Raw genomic sequence first — 14,228 nt, forward strand, 5'->3', positions numbered from 1 at the left:
GGGGTTTGTTAAGTGTCTATTTATATCTTGATATTTCATGTGAAATATCACACACTTGTTAAAACATCACTGGAAACACGGGCAAGACAAATGAAGTGCTTAATGATGGCATAAAGCCCATTAAAGGAATTCACATCATATACGTGAGAGAGGGGGAAATGCTGGATGGTGCAGCCCTAAAGCATGAATAGATCTGTCAGATAAACAGGTATTCTGTTGATCCAGTGATTGATCCTGTTCCCATTAAATGGAAAGCAACAAAGCTCAGCTCAGCCAGCCCTTCCTCCTAGGCTGTACGAGCACCGCTGTTTGCTTTGAGCAGGGTATGAATTTCAGCCTGGTTTGGAGAACACTGATCGTGCAATTCCTATAGGCTATTCTTCTGATTTGGGCATTTATTCTTGGTTCTGTGTCAGAGCTAAAAACTCTTTTTCTTCTCTGATCTTCCCTCCCTCCCCTCTCTGTTCCTTTCTGTTTCTTCCGCTCTTTGTACTCCTGCAGGAATAGTGCTGTTAAGTAATTGTGCACTTACAGACGTCTGTGCTTGTGACAGGGGTGAGCCTCAGCCAAACCTACCAGGGCTTGAATTTCCCTCCCCAGACCTCAGGACCTCTTAGTTCAAGTCTGGGATGGCTCGCAGTACCGTTATGGTTGGAAAAGAGCCTCTGTAAAAATTACATCTTGTTGTTCCATATTTATTCTCCCTCAGTGGTTTCCATGTCAAATTTGCTCAGTTTACCAGTCAAAACAAGATATTTCTACCTGCCAGCTCTGCCAGCTCAGCCTGGGCTCTGGAAATCAAGCTGTGCTCTCTCTGCTCTGGACATCATCACCAGCCAAAAAAGGATTCTCGAATCAGGGCTGAGCTGGATGTGATTTTGATTATGCATGAATATAATTTGTTCTCAGGTAGTATTATGGGCTCTGTGTGACAGCGGCGAGGCTTCTGTGCTGTACAAATATTGACTAACAGATCCTCCACACAACCTGTGGGCTGATGGGCTTCTGCTAGCTCCATTTTATATCGAGTGGACACCAGGAGCTGGCAGCCTGTTGGGAATAACATAGAAAAACCCGGGGCAGAGCAAGGAATAGAACTACTTTCTTTAAGCAGCTTTGCATTAGTGAGACTGCAGTAGAAGACTCCTTCAGATTGGGGGAAGTTGTGTTTTGGGAAAGGCCAGTTTCAGGACAGGCACTGTGGGTCTGCTCTGAGCAGTTCAGTGAGGAATGCTCACAGGAGACTCTTCATTACAGTTCCTAAAGCTCTGGGTGTAACATCAGAGGCTTCACTCCACGACCGGAGGCCACCCAGGTTATTTATGCGTGGGATCTCCCTGCTGGAACAGTGTTAGGTGAGGAAGGAAACCTCCTCCGAAAGGGGAGAGGAAGCTCTGCTAGGCAAAAAGGCTGTGTGGCAGGTCTGCAGGAGAGCCCAGCCTGCTGGCCTCTGGGGAGGGGTCTCAGCTTGGCAGGAAATTTTTGGAAGAGAGGGAGAGGGTAGACAATGATCTGATTTTCTCTTCTTATTCTCCTTTCATAGCAAAAATAGAACATTCATCACAAGTTCCCCTACATGTTTTTCTTCTCTATTGCACACTAGCTCCTTGCTAGTATTTGAAGCTAGAGAAAAAAAAATTGATGAGTACTCAAGTTAATAATGCGTGATTATTATGTTGATGAATTGCTGGAGATGAATATATATGTAAAAGCTCTGCAAGATTCGCTCATCCATGCATCCTGAGTGAAAGCAATTATTTTGGTGAACAAATTGCAGTTAGTTGTATCTCTTAACAAGAGGTGCTGGGGTAAAAGGTGGCCTGGGAACTGAATCTCCAGGGCATTTTTGCAAACTGATCACTACCTGATGGAAACACCAGCCTTAGGGCCAGTCTTTCAGAAGCAACCAATGTACAAGTCTGAATTCTTCTTCCTACAATGGTCTTGCAGTTCTCAGTCATCACTGAATTTAGTGAGATTTTTTCTGTCTTGACACTGGAGAAAAAGCAGAACCTGAACAAAACACATCCAAGAAATTAAGAAACTGGGAGATGAAAACGTATAATCCCATATATAACATTTGGAAAGGGGGAGGCTTGTTTGTGTGTGCTTTGCTTCTCATGATTTCTAACTCAGGCTCATGATTTTAATGTGAATGTCATGATATTTTCAGACCTGACTCACTGCTTTTTTTCACTGGCAATACTTGCACTGTAAATTGTCCTGACTGTCACTGAGCATGAGCCTTGGGCACTACGTGACCCCAAAGCTCTGCTGCTGAGCTGAGCCACATGCTTGGGAAGGTAGGGGTACAGGAAGGAGCAGGTGTGTGATAGAGAGGTGCTGGGGGGAGGCATCCGAAGGCAGAATTAGCAAAAGCCCTAATAACAGTGCCAATTGGGAAGGGCAAGGTGGACACTGAAAAAAGCTGTATATCCACTGAGGACTCGACTGAGGTAATGATAAAGGAATGGCCATCTCTCCCATGGGGACCCCAGCCTTCAGCTTTGTGCTGCGTTGGGGGATGAAGGACCATGTCCAGCAACATCAGGAAATCACCTCGTGGGAGGCATGGCAGGGTGGCCACTGCTGCCCTGGGATGTCCCAGCCGTGATTTCACTATTTGCACAAGTTTGATGTGTCCTGACCTGGCCATTGTGTTTGTTTTGACTGGATTCAACCCAGGAATTATAGATAGTGGTATCCTTTAAAGACATGTCCACAAGCAGCGGTGAGGACATGTGACTAACTCATTAAAAATTGAAAACGGGAAAAAGGAAAACACCTTCTTGTTGTCACTGATAAAAATGATAAGTCTAGATATATTGTTGTTGTTACAAATACTTCCAAGACAGAGTAATGGATTGGATATGAACAGAGAAGCTTGTGTTAACCCATTTAAACTAATTTGGTTCAGCTCATTTTCAACTAAGCGGATTAGATGGCTCAGGATTTGGTAACGTATGAAAGTGTTTTACCAGAGAGGTCACATACTCAAGTACAGCCTTGGTCTGCAGTTGTTTGGGGGATGATATTTCCAGGGTACCACAAAAGAGAGCCTCCTCCACATAGCAGACATTTATGAGTTACATGCCAGAAAAGCCTAGTGCTGAAGAGGTGGGTCAGGACACCTCTGTGCCCTGAGCCCTCTGATGAGATGGGAGGCAGACTGGTAGGCAATGTGGGATCAGTTTCACCAGTTATCAGCTGGTACGGAGGAAAAATAGCTAAGCAGCCTCACCTTTGTGCCACCAGGAAGCCTCACCCAATAGGCTGAGGTGGGGTGGGATGCCCTACATATAGTACCACCTCTAGGCCTGGGGGCTGCTTGGCTGTGGGCAGGAAGGTGGTAGTGGGTGTTTCTGTGGTTCCCTCCCCCCCCTTTTTTTTTGCATTCCTATCTGCTGGGTAGCTGCAGGTGTCCCAGCATTGGACTTGGACCCAGTGGATGAACACCCAGCTCCCTCATGTGGGGTCCAAAATATTTTAGTGCCTGTGTGCAATTCTTTCTACAGTTCTGTCCCTTTTTGCGTGTTCTACAAAGCCAAGTAACTGGCAGTGGGCTAGGAAATGGCAGCAGCAGGGTGTAAAAGGCTTTCCAGCCTGCATCATCTGGGGTCAGGTGGCTCTGGGAACACAAGTGGAGATGAGGAGATGCAGAAAACCTGAGCATTGAGGGCCTGAGTAAAAGGAGAAGGGATGGGTTCCTTCTGAGTTCTTCATAGCTTTCCTGGGTGGGTAGAGCTGTGCCCTGCTGCTGCACTGGTGGGGCTTGCAGGGGAGATGCCTGCCAGGATCCTGGTGAAGGTAGGAGGGAGCCTTCTCAGGTGGAGAACTGTGGGGGTGGCTCATCAGTGTGGGTCTGATGGTTCGCGTTACTGCTGGAGGAAAAACGCCTGACTTGGGTTGATCTGCTGTTGGTCTACAACATGTGCTTGCTTGGGAAGCCCTGCTGCACTCTTGCCACCAGTTTTGGTGGGGATTGAGAGCTGAAGGGATCTGGGACACTTGGTGCCTCTATTTTCCCAGCCCCAGATCTGTAGGAAAGGGTGTAAAAGCAAAAATATCCAAACAAAATGTTTCTTCTGTAGACTATGAAGCCAGGGATCTGGTCTGTGTGTGTGCCCTCGAGGACGTACAGAGGAACGTCCCCAGAAGGGAAGGGTGGGTCACTGATTTTCACTCTAGCAACATGGTGCACCAGGGTGTTGCCCTCACCTCCTGATGGCTGCTTGGGGATTTGCGTCCTGCAACAAGCCTGCTCTAACAAAGAAACCAATGGTGCTGTCATCCCTGCAAAGTAAATTTGCTGTGGTCTGGGCTAGGTGTTGCCCGTATTAAGGGATGGACTGTATTGGGAAATTGGTGGTTTGGTAAGGTTGTTCTTTAAGAGCTGATTGCTCAGGACCCGCTGGTGATGCCAGGTTGATAACTATCAGACTAGGTAAGGTGATACAACTGTGTATGTCTGTAAATGAGAACAAATATCCAGTTTCTTCTCCTCTCAATTTGCTGTAACCTTAACAAATGTATATTACCCAGGCAAAAGATAAGCCCACAGACAGCTTCGGAAGGCTATCTTCATCACTGAGGGTGAAATAGCTTTAAAAGTCTGTCTCCTGAATACTGACCTAGGCCTCTCCCAAGAACAGATTGTACTCTGGGAAGTCAGGGATTTTTCTTCACACCGAAAGCCCTGTGTGTGTACAGGTGCTTTGCTGAACTGAGCCTGCCAGTAGTACGGATGTTGTAAGGGCTGGTGTCTACTTTCTTGTTCCATTTTTAAGCCTGTACATTAAGATCTTGTTTTTATTCAGCTTGGGTAGCCATCTACTAGCAATCTTTTAAAATCAACCTTGATTTTAGCTTCCTCTGTAATCCTTCAGTACCTCTGGGACAACCTTTACACACTTTTTGCAGCCAGTTGATAGTTGTCTCTCACTTCCAAATTTCCATGGGATATCTGCGATGTCCAACTCTAATACCTACTAATCCATTAAAAATACCCATGAGATAGATTAGGTAATCCACTGTGCCTTGCAGATTGTGCTCCTTAGCTCTCTGCTTTCCCTGGAACAGCTGCAGAGCAAGCGTTACATCTGCACTGGGAGAGCATTGATCCTCCAGAAGGATCCCTCAGCACTGGTTCCCAAGCAGGTACAGCTTGCTTGAGAAAATCTTCTTTACTTACATCTGCAGGGACAGCTTCAGTTGACAACATAGTGAAAATGTGGCTGTTATTATCAATGTTAGCCCTATGTTTGCAGAGGGCATCACGGGATAGTGCTTGAGTGGTCAGTTCTGCCTGTTCTGCACTTGCTGCATCTCTTGGTTCTGCTGAAGTCAGCTTGATTGCTTGCTTAGAGATAAGCCTGTTTCTTACCGAAGTCCTTGATGTCTTCAGTGTTTGGATATTCCAGAGATCTGCTCAAGAAATATTCTAGTCCAACCCTCCTGGCTCACGAGTTGCTAGGGCCAGGAGATAGTATGACTCAAAAATATGTAGCTTGGTTATCCCTTAGCTGTTCCATCATACTTGTGTGCTATCCTTGATGTCACTGTCTTGGTGAGAGCTTGTTCTACCTTCCCATTTCTCTTGGGAGTCCCTAGTATTCCCTCTTGCTCAATGAGTAGTGTGATTTCAGCCATCTGACTGGGTGAGGTGAAGGAACAGGCTGCCTGCAGAGCAGATTGGTGCGGGCTGGAAACCCTCATTAGCTTCCTCACACAGGGTTACCCTGTGTCTGCCCTGATGTGGATGGATGGCAAGCCTGGCAAGGTTAGGCACAATCTTGTTCAGTGTTAGAGGCTCAGTGGCTTAAAATATGCCAGGCTATGTCTCTAAGGAAGCATGGCAAAAGGCAGAGAACCTGTCAGGAAGAAGAAACTGCTTTCTGCCAGACCCACCTGGAGACCAGCTGCACTCTACATGAATCAGTGGTGGTGGATATCCCTCTGCCCCCACTGAAGAGTGGGGAAGCAGCAGGCATGGCCAGACCTATATATTCTAGAGATCAGAGCCCTGTCTTCGAGCTCATCTTCGAGCTCAAAACCACATTCTTCACATGAAGTAAGCAGATTCCTTAGCAGCAAGAGGTCCCTCAGCCCCCATGTTCCCCCAGAGTCCTGAAAGCAGTGTAGTAGCTGTTGATTTGCCATGAGACCATCTCTGGTAATGTACAACGTTTGCTCTTGTAGATCCAGCAGATGTCATGGAGTGACCTGGTAGGGGTAGTGGGGGAGCTCTGGTGGATGTGTGTGATGTTTCTGGCTGTTGTGCTGAGGCTGGCAAGCTTACTGCACAGCTATCAGCTGCGGGTGGGGGAAGAGGTCAGCAGTGAGTCATAGAAATAAGAATAAAATAGAGGAAGAAAAGGCTTGGAGGGTGTTTAATGGGTATTTAAACCTAGTTTATGTTGGAAAAGTTTACGTAGGTGCTTAAGAGACCCTGCTGAACTTGGCACTTCCAGATGTCACCACAAATCAGAGATGCTGGATGAAAGCTGCTCCCAAAACATTTGTGCTCTCATGATATGTGGTCAACTCTTCTTGCTCATCCAGTGGTGTTAATGCTTACTGAGCTCGTTCTTAATGTTGCACCTAAGCTGAAAGGAAAAGAATGGGAACGTTATTATCGGAAACGTCATGATTTGACTTGTGTTGCCTGCTGGGATGGCATCTTTTAGAAATTCTCCTATTAAGTGCTGTAGCAAAACCATGGTCTTTCTTGAGATCTATGAGTACAGCCATTATGCAGATAGCAATTTGCAAACTCCTTACAGTGTTTTTCTGTTGTGAAACAACAGGAGCATTTTCATCCCCGTGGTGTTGGGTGATAGGTATGGGCTCCTCCACAGTGAAGGCTTACTGTCCAGACAGTAAGCTGAGCTCAGTTATCTTCTGGGAAGATTTAAAAGAAATTATGGCCCAGGAATAATTAGTCTGTGAGCTGAAAGCTGAGAGCATATGTTTTGGGAAGGGCAGTGCAATTTCTTAGGAGGTTGTATAGCTGCATCCCTGCACCAGCCCCTCTGCTGGCAAGCTGAATGTGACCCGTTGAGCACCACTGATACCTGGCAGTCCTTGCCTCCTAACTAACTGTGTCTGTCAGCCCTTGTATAACCAACTCTTTGCTGCACGTAGCAGTGACGTGGGCCGTGGTTTTAAGTTGTAAACAAAGCCAGGCTGCCCCGAGGTTCAGTGCTGTGAACAAAGCAGGGGCAGTGGCTCGGGCCAAGCTTTTTCTGCAGAAAGAGCAAGTAGGTACTGAACAGTTCTGCCTCGTGCAGGAAGAACACTGAAGGAAAAAGTCCTGGGAGTGAAATTAGTCTGTGTGCTTTTCTTGCCTTTGGCAAGCCTCAGAATATCTTAATGGGGGGTGGATGGGGATGGTGACATGGGGAAGGGGAGGGGAATCAGTGAAAATGCAAGTAAGACACTGCAGTCCCATAGCTAACGTATCAGGAAACCTTGCCCTTTGCATGCCTGCCTGTTCTGCCCTGTTTTTGCAGAAACATTTCTACTAGCCAATGCAGGGCAACCTTGTCTGGGACTTGCTGTTTCTGGGCTCCAGTGCCATAGCTGCCCTCTGTTTCTTGAGAGCTGGGGAAGAGGAACATGCATGGGCATTGTGCCCCATTGTAGGGTGAAGCACAGCCCTGCTCTATATGCAGATTTAATGGGTTAAAATTCATCTTCTCTGACTGGCTTTGTTTCTTCACCAGAAGACTTTAAAGCAGTTTTAATGGTGTTGCAGGGATCTTGGAGATCAGTGATGCCATAGGCAGAGTCCAAGTAGGGAACACTGGGGCTCATGCATAGAGCTGTGTTGAATGTTCACTCTTAGCCAAAAGACAGCGCTGCACTTCTTTCTGCATGTATTGCACTCAGATGGGCTGCCCCATTGACATTTCTAACCTCCTGCACAAAGTAGGTCTCAGAATGGGTACAGGGGGTTTGGAGAGGCTTCTGGGCATGAATACACCCAAAGTGGTTTTAGGAGAATATACGTTGGAGGTTTTTAATTTCTCTGCTGATGACATGTCTTCTTTGCTTCAGTGTCTGGTTTCTGGCTACCATGCTTTAAAATAGAGATGTAGACAAATTGGCAAAAGGCCAGAGGAGAACAGCACTAATTGTTATTGCTTTAGAAAACATGACCTCTGAGAAGAGGTTGTGCAACTCAGGTGCTTTTAATCTAGGAAAGACAGTATTAGTGGGGGAGGGAGAAGGATGTCATGGTTTCTCTGTACATAAAAGCTGTTGTCAAAGAAGGATGATTGATTTATTCTCACTATCATTGGGGGAATGATGAGACAAAAATCAACTACATTTGTACTGCAGAGAAGGTTTAGTTTAGATATTCAATAAAAGCTTTGAGTGCGGTGGAATGCAGGAGGAGATTGTCCAGGAGAGCTAGGGAATTTTTGGTATTGGTGGTCTTAAGTCTTTAGTCTGCTCCCATGAAGGTTATGGTCTGTATGACCTCCCAAAATCCTTGTCAGCCCTTTGTTCCTGAATTTTGGGCTAAAGAGTAGGCTTTAGGCTGATGCCTGTCCCTTAGTAACTGCAAGCTTTTGCTGTGCCAGCATCGCCAAGTTCACGTGGTCAGAAGTGCATGAGCCAGGCTTCTCAAAGCATTGGCTGTAGTTCATAAAAATGAGTGGCTTTAGTAGGTGATAATATAGTGTAAGTTCTGTTTATCTGCCCACTGTTTCTGAGCCTTGTTGTCTGTGTGTGTATTGCAGTTGAAATTCTGATGGCAGAGAAACCCAAGCTCAGTCTAGTTTAACTTTCTGGGTTGGGAGTGAAGAGAGGGCAGTATGTACTTTAATGCAGACCAGTTGTACAAGTAAGCATTGAGTGTCTGGAGACCTATTACACAGAATTTTGTGCTGTAGTCATTGCTTCTTCCTGCAGCTGAACTACCAAGCTGAGATCTGCAAGAGATGTCTTGATCCAGGTTGCCATCACCTCTAGCTGTAGTGCAGGCAGACCCAGACTTGGAAACATGACCCTTCCTCTGCAGTTGTGCTACGAGGATGGCTTCTGTAGCAACACAACTCTAGGTTCTGGGGCTTTGAAGCATTATAAAATAAAATGTGAAAGTAATAACTAGTTGCTGGAAAAATATTGCAGATTAGCACAACTTGTTCTCTACCTTGGCTGTTTTTGTATGTGACAAGTATCACTTGCAGAAAAAGGGCTGATTTTATTATACCTCCTTTGTCTGCTTCCCTTCCAACTTCCCCTGAGTACATTTTTCAGACGTCAAACTGTTTTGAGGACAGAACGTTGGTGACTTTTCCAGTGGTGATGAGAAGCGGAGATCTGTGATGGTGCTGTTCACCGGTGGAAGTGGCAGAATTTCTCACACTCCCTCACTTGTGGACTTGCCTACAAAACCTTTCTATACACAAACATTTTATTTAACAGGACAAAAGGTCTGGTTTGCATGCATTGGTAAGATACAAATAAAGACATGGATCTTTAATATCAGGATTTCTTTTGCATCTTTCCAGATCCACAAACACAGAGCTCTGCCTTTTGGACAAATTCACGGATGACGTTATCCTGTATTTTAAATACCCTACTTTTTGTATCCTTCTTGCCTGAAGCTATTAACATTGGCAGAATTGATGTCCTTTGTTTATTTTGTGTACTACTTACAGCCTGAATGTTGGACACCAGTTGGTCTAGTTTTTCTATGGTCTGCGGAAAGAGGTAGGGCAAGCTTGTTTCTGCTGGCTGTGTACGTACATGCACATGCATCACTCTTCTGAGGAGGCAGACTGCAAGTCAGTCTTCACAACGGGGATGGAGAAGGTGAAATGGCTTCCCTGCAATCAAGCTAAGAGTAAATCCAGTAAAGGCAGGACTTTTGCATACCTTTGTCTCTAGAGTGCTGAATGACAATCTCGTGCTTGTGCCTGCGGGTTGACAGATCCACATTCAAGGGCTGCAAGCAGGTGGTAGAGCCTTCCAGTTGCTGTGATAGATGGGGCACAGAGGTCTTGGCAGTGCCTGGAGTGGCCATTGAGAATATTGCTGACTGTGTGGGGGAGCTGGGGGCAGGTGAGCCCGGACTGCTGGGGAGCTGTGCGGTTGATCTCAGCTCCAGCACTTGTCTTGGAGCTGGGAGGTCTGGATCTTATCCACGGCTCTGACACTGAGTCACTGCATGACCTCAGGCGCTCAGATACCATGGTGATGAACACAGCACAAATGTCTAGACAGATAGATTAGATTGGATAGACTCTGAATTTGACAAATATTTGTATATCACCACTGTCAGTGCTCCCCTGTTATTGGCACCCAGTCCAGTTGTTTCAGTGGGTCTTGCACAGCAGGGGGAAAGAGACATTAATTTTTTCTCTGAGGATGGAAGGGACACCTAACCACAGTACCACAATGACCAGTGTTGACCAACTGGAAATAAAGCAGGCAGTAGGGCAGCAGGCAGAAACATTGCATGGCAGAAAGGCTCAGGAGTGGGCTTTTCTCCAGCTCTCTGGCAGCCCTGACTTCACCCTTCTATTCTCCTGTAGCCAATTAGTCTCTAAGGTCCTCAGGGTGGTGGTGACTCCCTCCTCCTGCAATGGCTTCCATCACAACAAGGCCCTGGCTTCAGAAAAGGAGACAAACTACCAGAAGTGACACTTCCTGAAGAGCTTTACTGGTGCCACTGTCAGCCTCTGGCACAAGGGAGGATGCGAGATGATCAGCTCTCCTGAAGAGACTTGTGGTTACTTTCACACCTGGTTCCCTTGTCACAGATGAGCAGAGGAATACAGCAAATACATGGCCAGGAACCTACCCTGTGCGGGGATTTTTGGAGGCTCTGCAAAATCTCCTGAGCACCCCTCTCTGGCACCACTGGCAATGAGCCAGAAGTGCTGGAGAAGAGCACTGCCTCTTTAAGGGGATTTGCATAGCAGGGCCTAATTACAGTTGTTGATTCTGATGTTTTCAGTGTTGTTCATATTCCATTAAAGGATAATGCTGCTTAATTTGCAGCAGAGGGTCTCGGTTAACAGTGCACCCAATCACAAGGCAGCCCTAATGACACTACTTCCCTACTTCTGGTAACACATAATTAAAAAATCACTTCATTTCCAGTTGTGTGGTTCTCCCCTCTCCCCCAATCTCCTAATTACTTTCTAAGCCATTTCATGATTATCTGTAAATATTTCAGCACTTAGATCTACTAATGAGTCCATGGAAGAGTTAATACCTTGAGTGGCATTGCTGTTTGCCATTCCCTCTCTACAACTGTGTCACAAGGAATCATTTACCCCCTGGCACGTGTGGGAAGAGGGACTTTGGTTGTGGTGGGATTGTTTGTGTTTTGGCTTTGGAGCTGTGGGGATAACTGGAGATGGGTGGCATTCAGAAACCCTATCTCAAGCTGCAGGAGGTCTTTTGCTGTTTTTAGTAGTCAATGTGTATCTCTGCAAATAGTTTTACACAACTTAAATGATACTGGAGGGGCTGTCCTGTTTCCTGGCTGTGGGAATTTCCTGTCAGAGGGGCTGGGGTTGAACTGGGTATAAGTCAGTCTAGCTAGGAGGCTCACACATTGGGAAGTATCGGCAGAAATGTTCTTCTGCCCTGAGTCTACAGGTCTGTGGGAAATGGTAACTCAGCTCTTGCTGCACTTGGACAAGAGGGCAATAGGTCTGGCTGTGACTGCCCTTGTGTGGTATGTCTTCAAGCTCATCTTGCATGCTGCAGTCAGTGGCATTTACTGCAGCGTGAGAGTAGCTTGGTCACTGGGTAAGGAAATATACAACTTTTCTGGGAAACGCAGATACAGATATCTATCAGAGCCCAGTGACTGTGGGCAACAGGATGTGGGGTGGGGTGTTCTGATACCAACAGTGAAATGGGGAAATTGTTCTCTAATCCCAGCTCTGCTCTGAAAATCCACCGTGCAAATGCTGCTTTCTCACTTCATGGGTCTGGTTCCTGTACTTGTCTGGTACCTTGGGTATTAAAATCCACTTGGGCTTTTCAAACGGTGTGCTGCAGAGCTGGCAGGGCGATGGAGGAGTGATTTGGAGTATCTTTCCTGCCCACGTGTTACATGGGCTTGATTGCTGTGTTCTTTGTATGGTCAATCAGCAACACCTTATGCAAGTCCTCTGGGAGCTTTCTGATGTCTCTGAAGGCATTATTTGGAATAACCAGAGATAATTGTATAACTAGGGGGTAATTAACTTCCAGGAATTAAAGAATCAAGCTTAGTCTGCACTACCCCTAGGGGTGAGTCTATGAAGCTGGGAGTTAGAGAAATCTATTCCTCTCTCGTCATTTGAGCACGTGTGACTTCGAAATTCTTGAGACTTGGGGAATGTGAGGCTGCTTCAAATCATATCCCAGCATTTCTAGTCAATGCTGTAATAGCAGACAAGAAGACAGCTTGAATACGGTTCTAATCCAGTCCATTTGTGTTTCAGGTAACCCTGTCACAGTGGGAATGAGTATCCATATCTCCAGCATTGACCAGATCTCTGAAGTCAACATGGTGAGTCTGGGAGGGATTAAAAAAAAAAATGCTAATAAACTATTCTTCCTTTTTCTGGTTGAACAATGGTTCCTTGGAGTCACCTGAGATTTTAGGATGCCCTTCTAAAAAAGAATAGTCACCCCTGCTTCCTTAAGCTCCTTCTGCAGATCTTTCCTGCAGTTGGGGAGTTTCTGGAGGAAGAGTGGCACTTGTCTGGTACTGAATAAGTGTTTTTTCTTCTGATTTTGACACAGGAGTCTGGGGGATGATGGGAGCTCTGATTTAAGACAGTTCTTCCTCACTAAAGCATAAGGAATTCAAGCATGATTTCTCCATATGCAGTGGGATGAAAAGTTACATGTCACTGAGCTGTACTAAATGAGATTTCCAAGTTTCTTTCTCAGCATACTGGTTTTAGTCTGAGCCTTCCTCTTTCTGCCCACTGATTGGCCTTTGTCACTGGGACTGCCTGTCCGTTGGCACCACAGCCCAGTTTCAAACTCAAAAAAAAAAAAAAAAGAAAGAAATTAAAGCTATGCAAGACAAGGTTGGCATGATGGACCTCTCTGGTACGCTCCTACCTTTGCTGGCAGTATTTGTGATGTAACTGAAAGACTGTAGTTTGCTTCCAAAAGTGAAATAAATTCTAGTAGGGTTAGCGAGTGTCTCCACTAGCTCACAGGAGCATCTCTGGTGTTGTGGATGGGGAATCTCAGCTGGCCTTCCTGGAGCTAGTTGCATCATATGCAGGGCAGATTCTCATCCTTTACCTTTCTGTGCTAGTTGCACAGATCTCTCCAAAATATTAATGCTTATTCCTTAAAGTAGTTTCTTATATTTTTCCAGTGACACAAAGGCAGTGGTGGTTTTACAGTCAGCCTGTGACAGCCAAGTTGAAAAAACAGGCAGTGGCTTTGTATGCTTGCTGGTGGTAAGCTGGCATTTTCCAGATCTGTACTGGAAAGGAAGGAATCTAATGGTGATCTGCTTGATTGGGGTGTCATTGATAGGCTGGAGCTTTTCATACCACTGAAGAAAAATGTTCTCTGCTTATATCACAGATTTTACTCCCAGCTATTGCTAAGGATTTTGGTTATGGATGGGATCCGCATCTGGGCTCATGCTATCAGAAGCCCTCAGCACCCAGCAGAGGACATGCATTGCACTGATCGGTCACCTAGCCCTGCCTTCCTCTCTCCTGCCCTAAGGCTTTTCTTCCAAGTTCCTCTGCTTTCCAAGAGGCTGGGTGAGGAAGGAAGGCTGATGGGGACCACCGGAACAGCTGTCCTGTTCCTCACTTCCAGCCCCATGTAGGAGAATCCTAGGCCAGTTTAGAGCTCTTGCTCATCAAGTCAATTAAAGCCTTGGTCTCCCAGTGCTCCTGTCCTATTTATCCGATTCTGTACTCTCCTGACCTGTTTCTCTGTCCCACCAGCTATTTTGCTGTCACACTGGGGGAGGAGGGGAGACAAGACAATCATCTGACTTGTCAATTTGTTTTCAAAACTGCTTGAAACTTCTGAATGTGTCTGTATCAGTCTTCAGGTTCTCATAAGGAACAGTTTCTTTTGCATTTTCTTATACAGAAGAGGCTTGGGAAGTGGGGATCAAACATAGGTCTGGGTCTTACTGGGAAAATTAAGGTGAGCAGTGCTGATCTGTGGGTTAAACCACTACCAAGTATTTGCCGTTTCTTATTCTAAGCTATGGAAGATGCAGC

At 46.0% G+C, this 14,228-nt stretch overlaps 1 protein-coding gene across 3 annotated transcripts in view; it reads left to right on the top strand.

The window, feature by feature from the left end:
- Positions 1-14,228, top strand: part of LOC118166903 (gamma-aminobutyric acid receptor subunit beta-4) — a 61,514-nt gene that overhangs the window by 11,323 nt on the left and 35,963 nt on the right. For 2 of the 3 annotated variants that reach the window (XM_035326082.1, XM_035326083.1), the window contains exon 3: positions 12,459-12,526. In XM_035326082.1, coding sequence (XP_035181973.1) covers positions 12,459-12,526 — 68 coding nt within the window. Of the gene's footprint in view, positions 1-3,679; positions 3,808-12,458; positions 12,527-14,228 lie in introns of those variants that run through there. The other variant, XM_035326084.1, reaches the window with a different exon arrangement.

This window comes from Oxyura jamaicensis, chromosome 4, assembly GCF_011077185.1.
Source record: "Oxyura jamaicensis isolate SHBP4307 breed ruddy duck chromosome 4, BPBGC_Ojam_1.0, whole genome shotgun sequence".
Lineage (NCBI taxonomy): Eukaryota > Metazoa > Chordata > Aves > Anseriformes > Anatidae > Oxyura > Oxyura jamaicensis.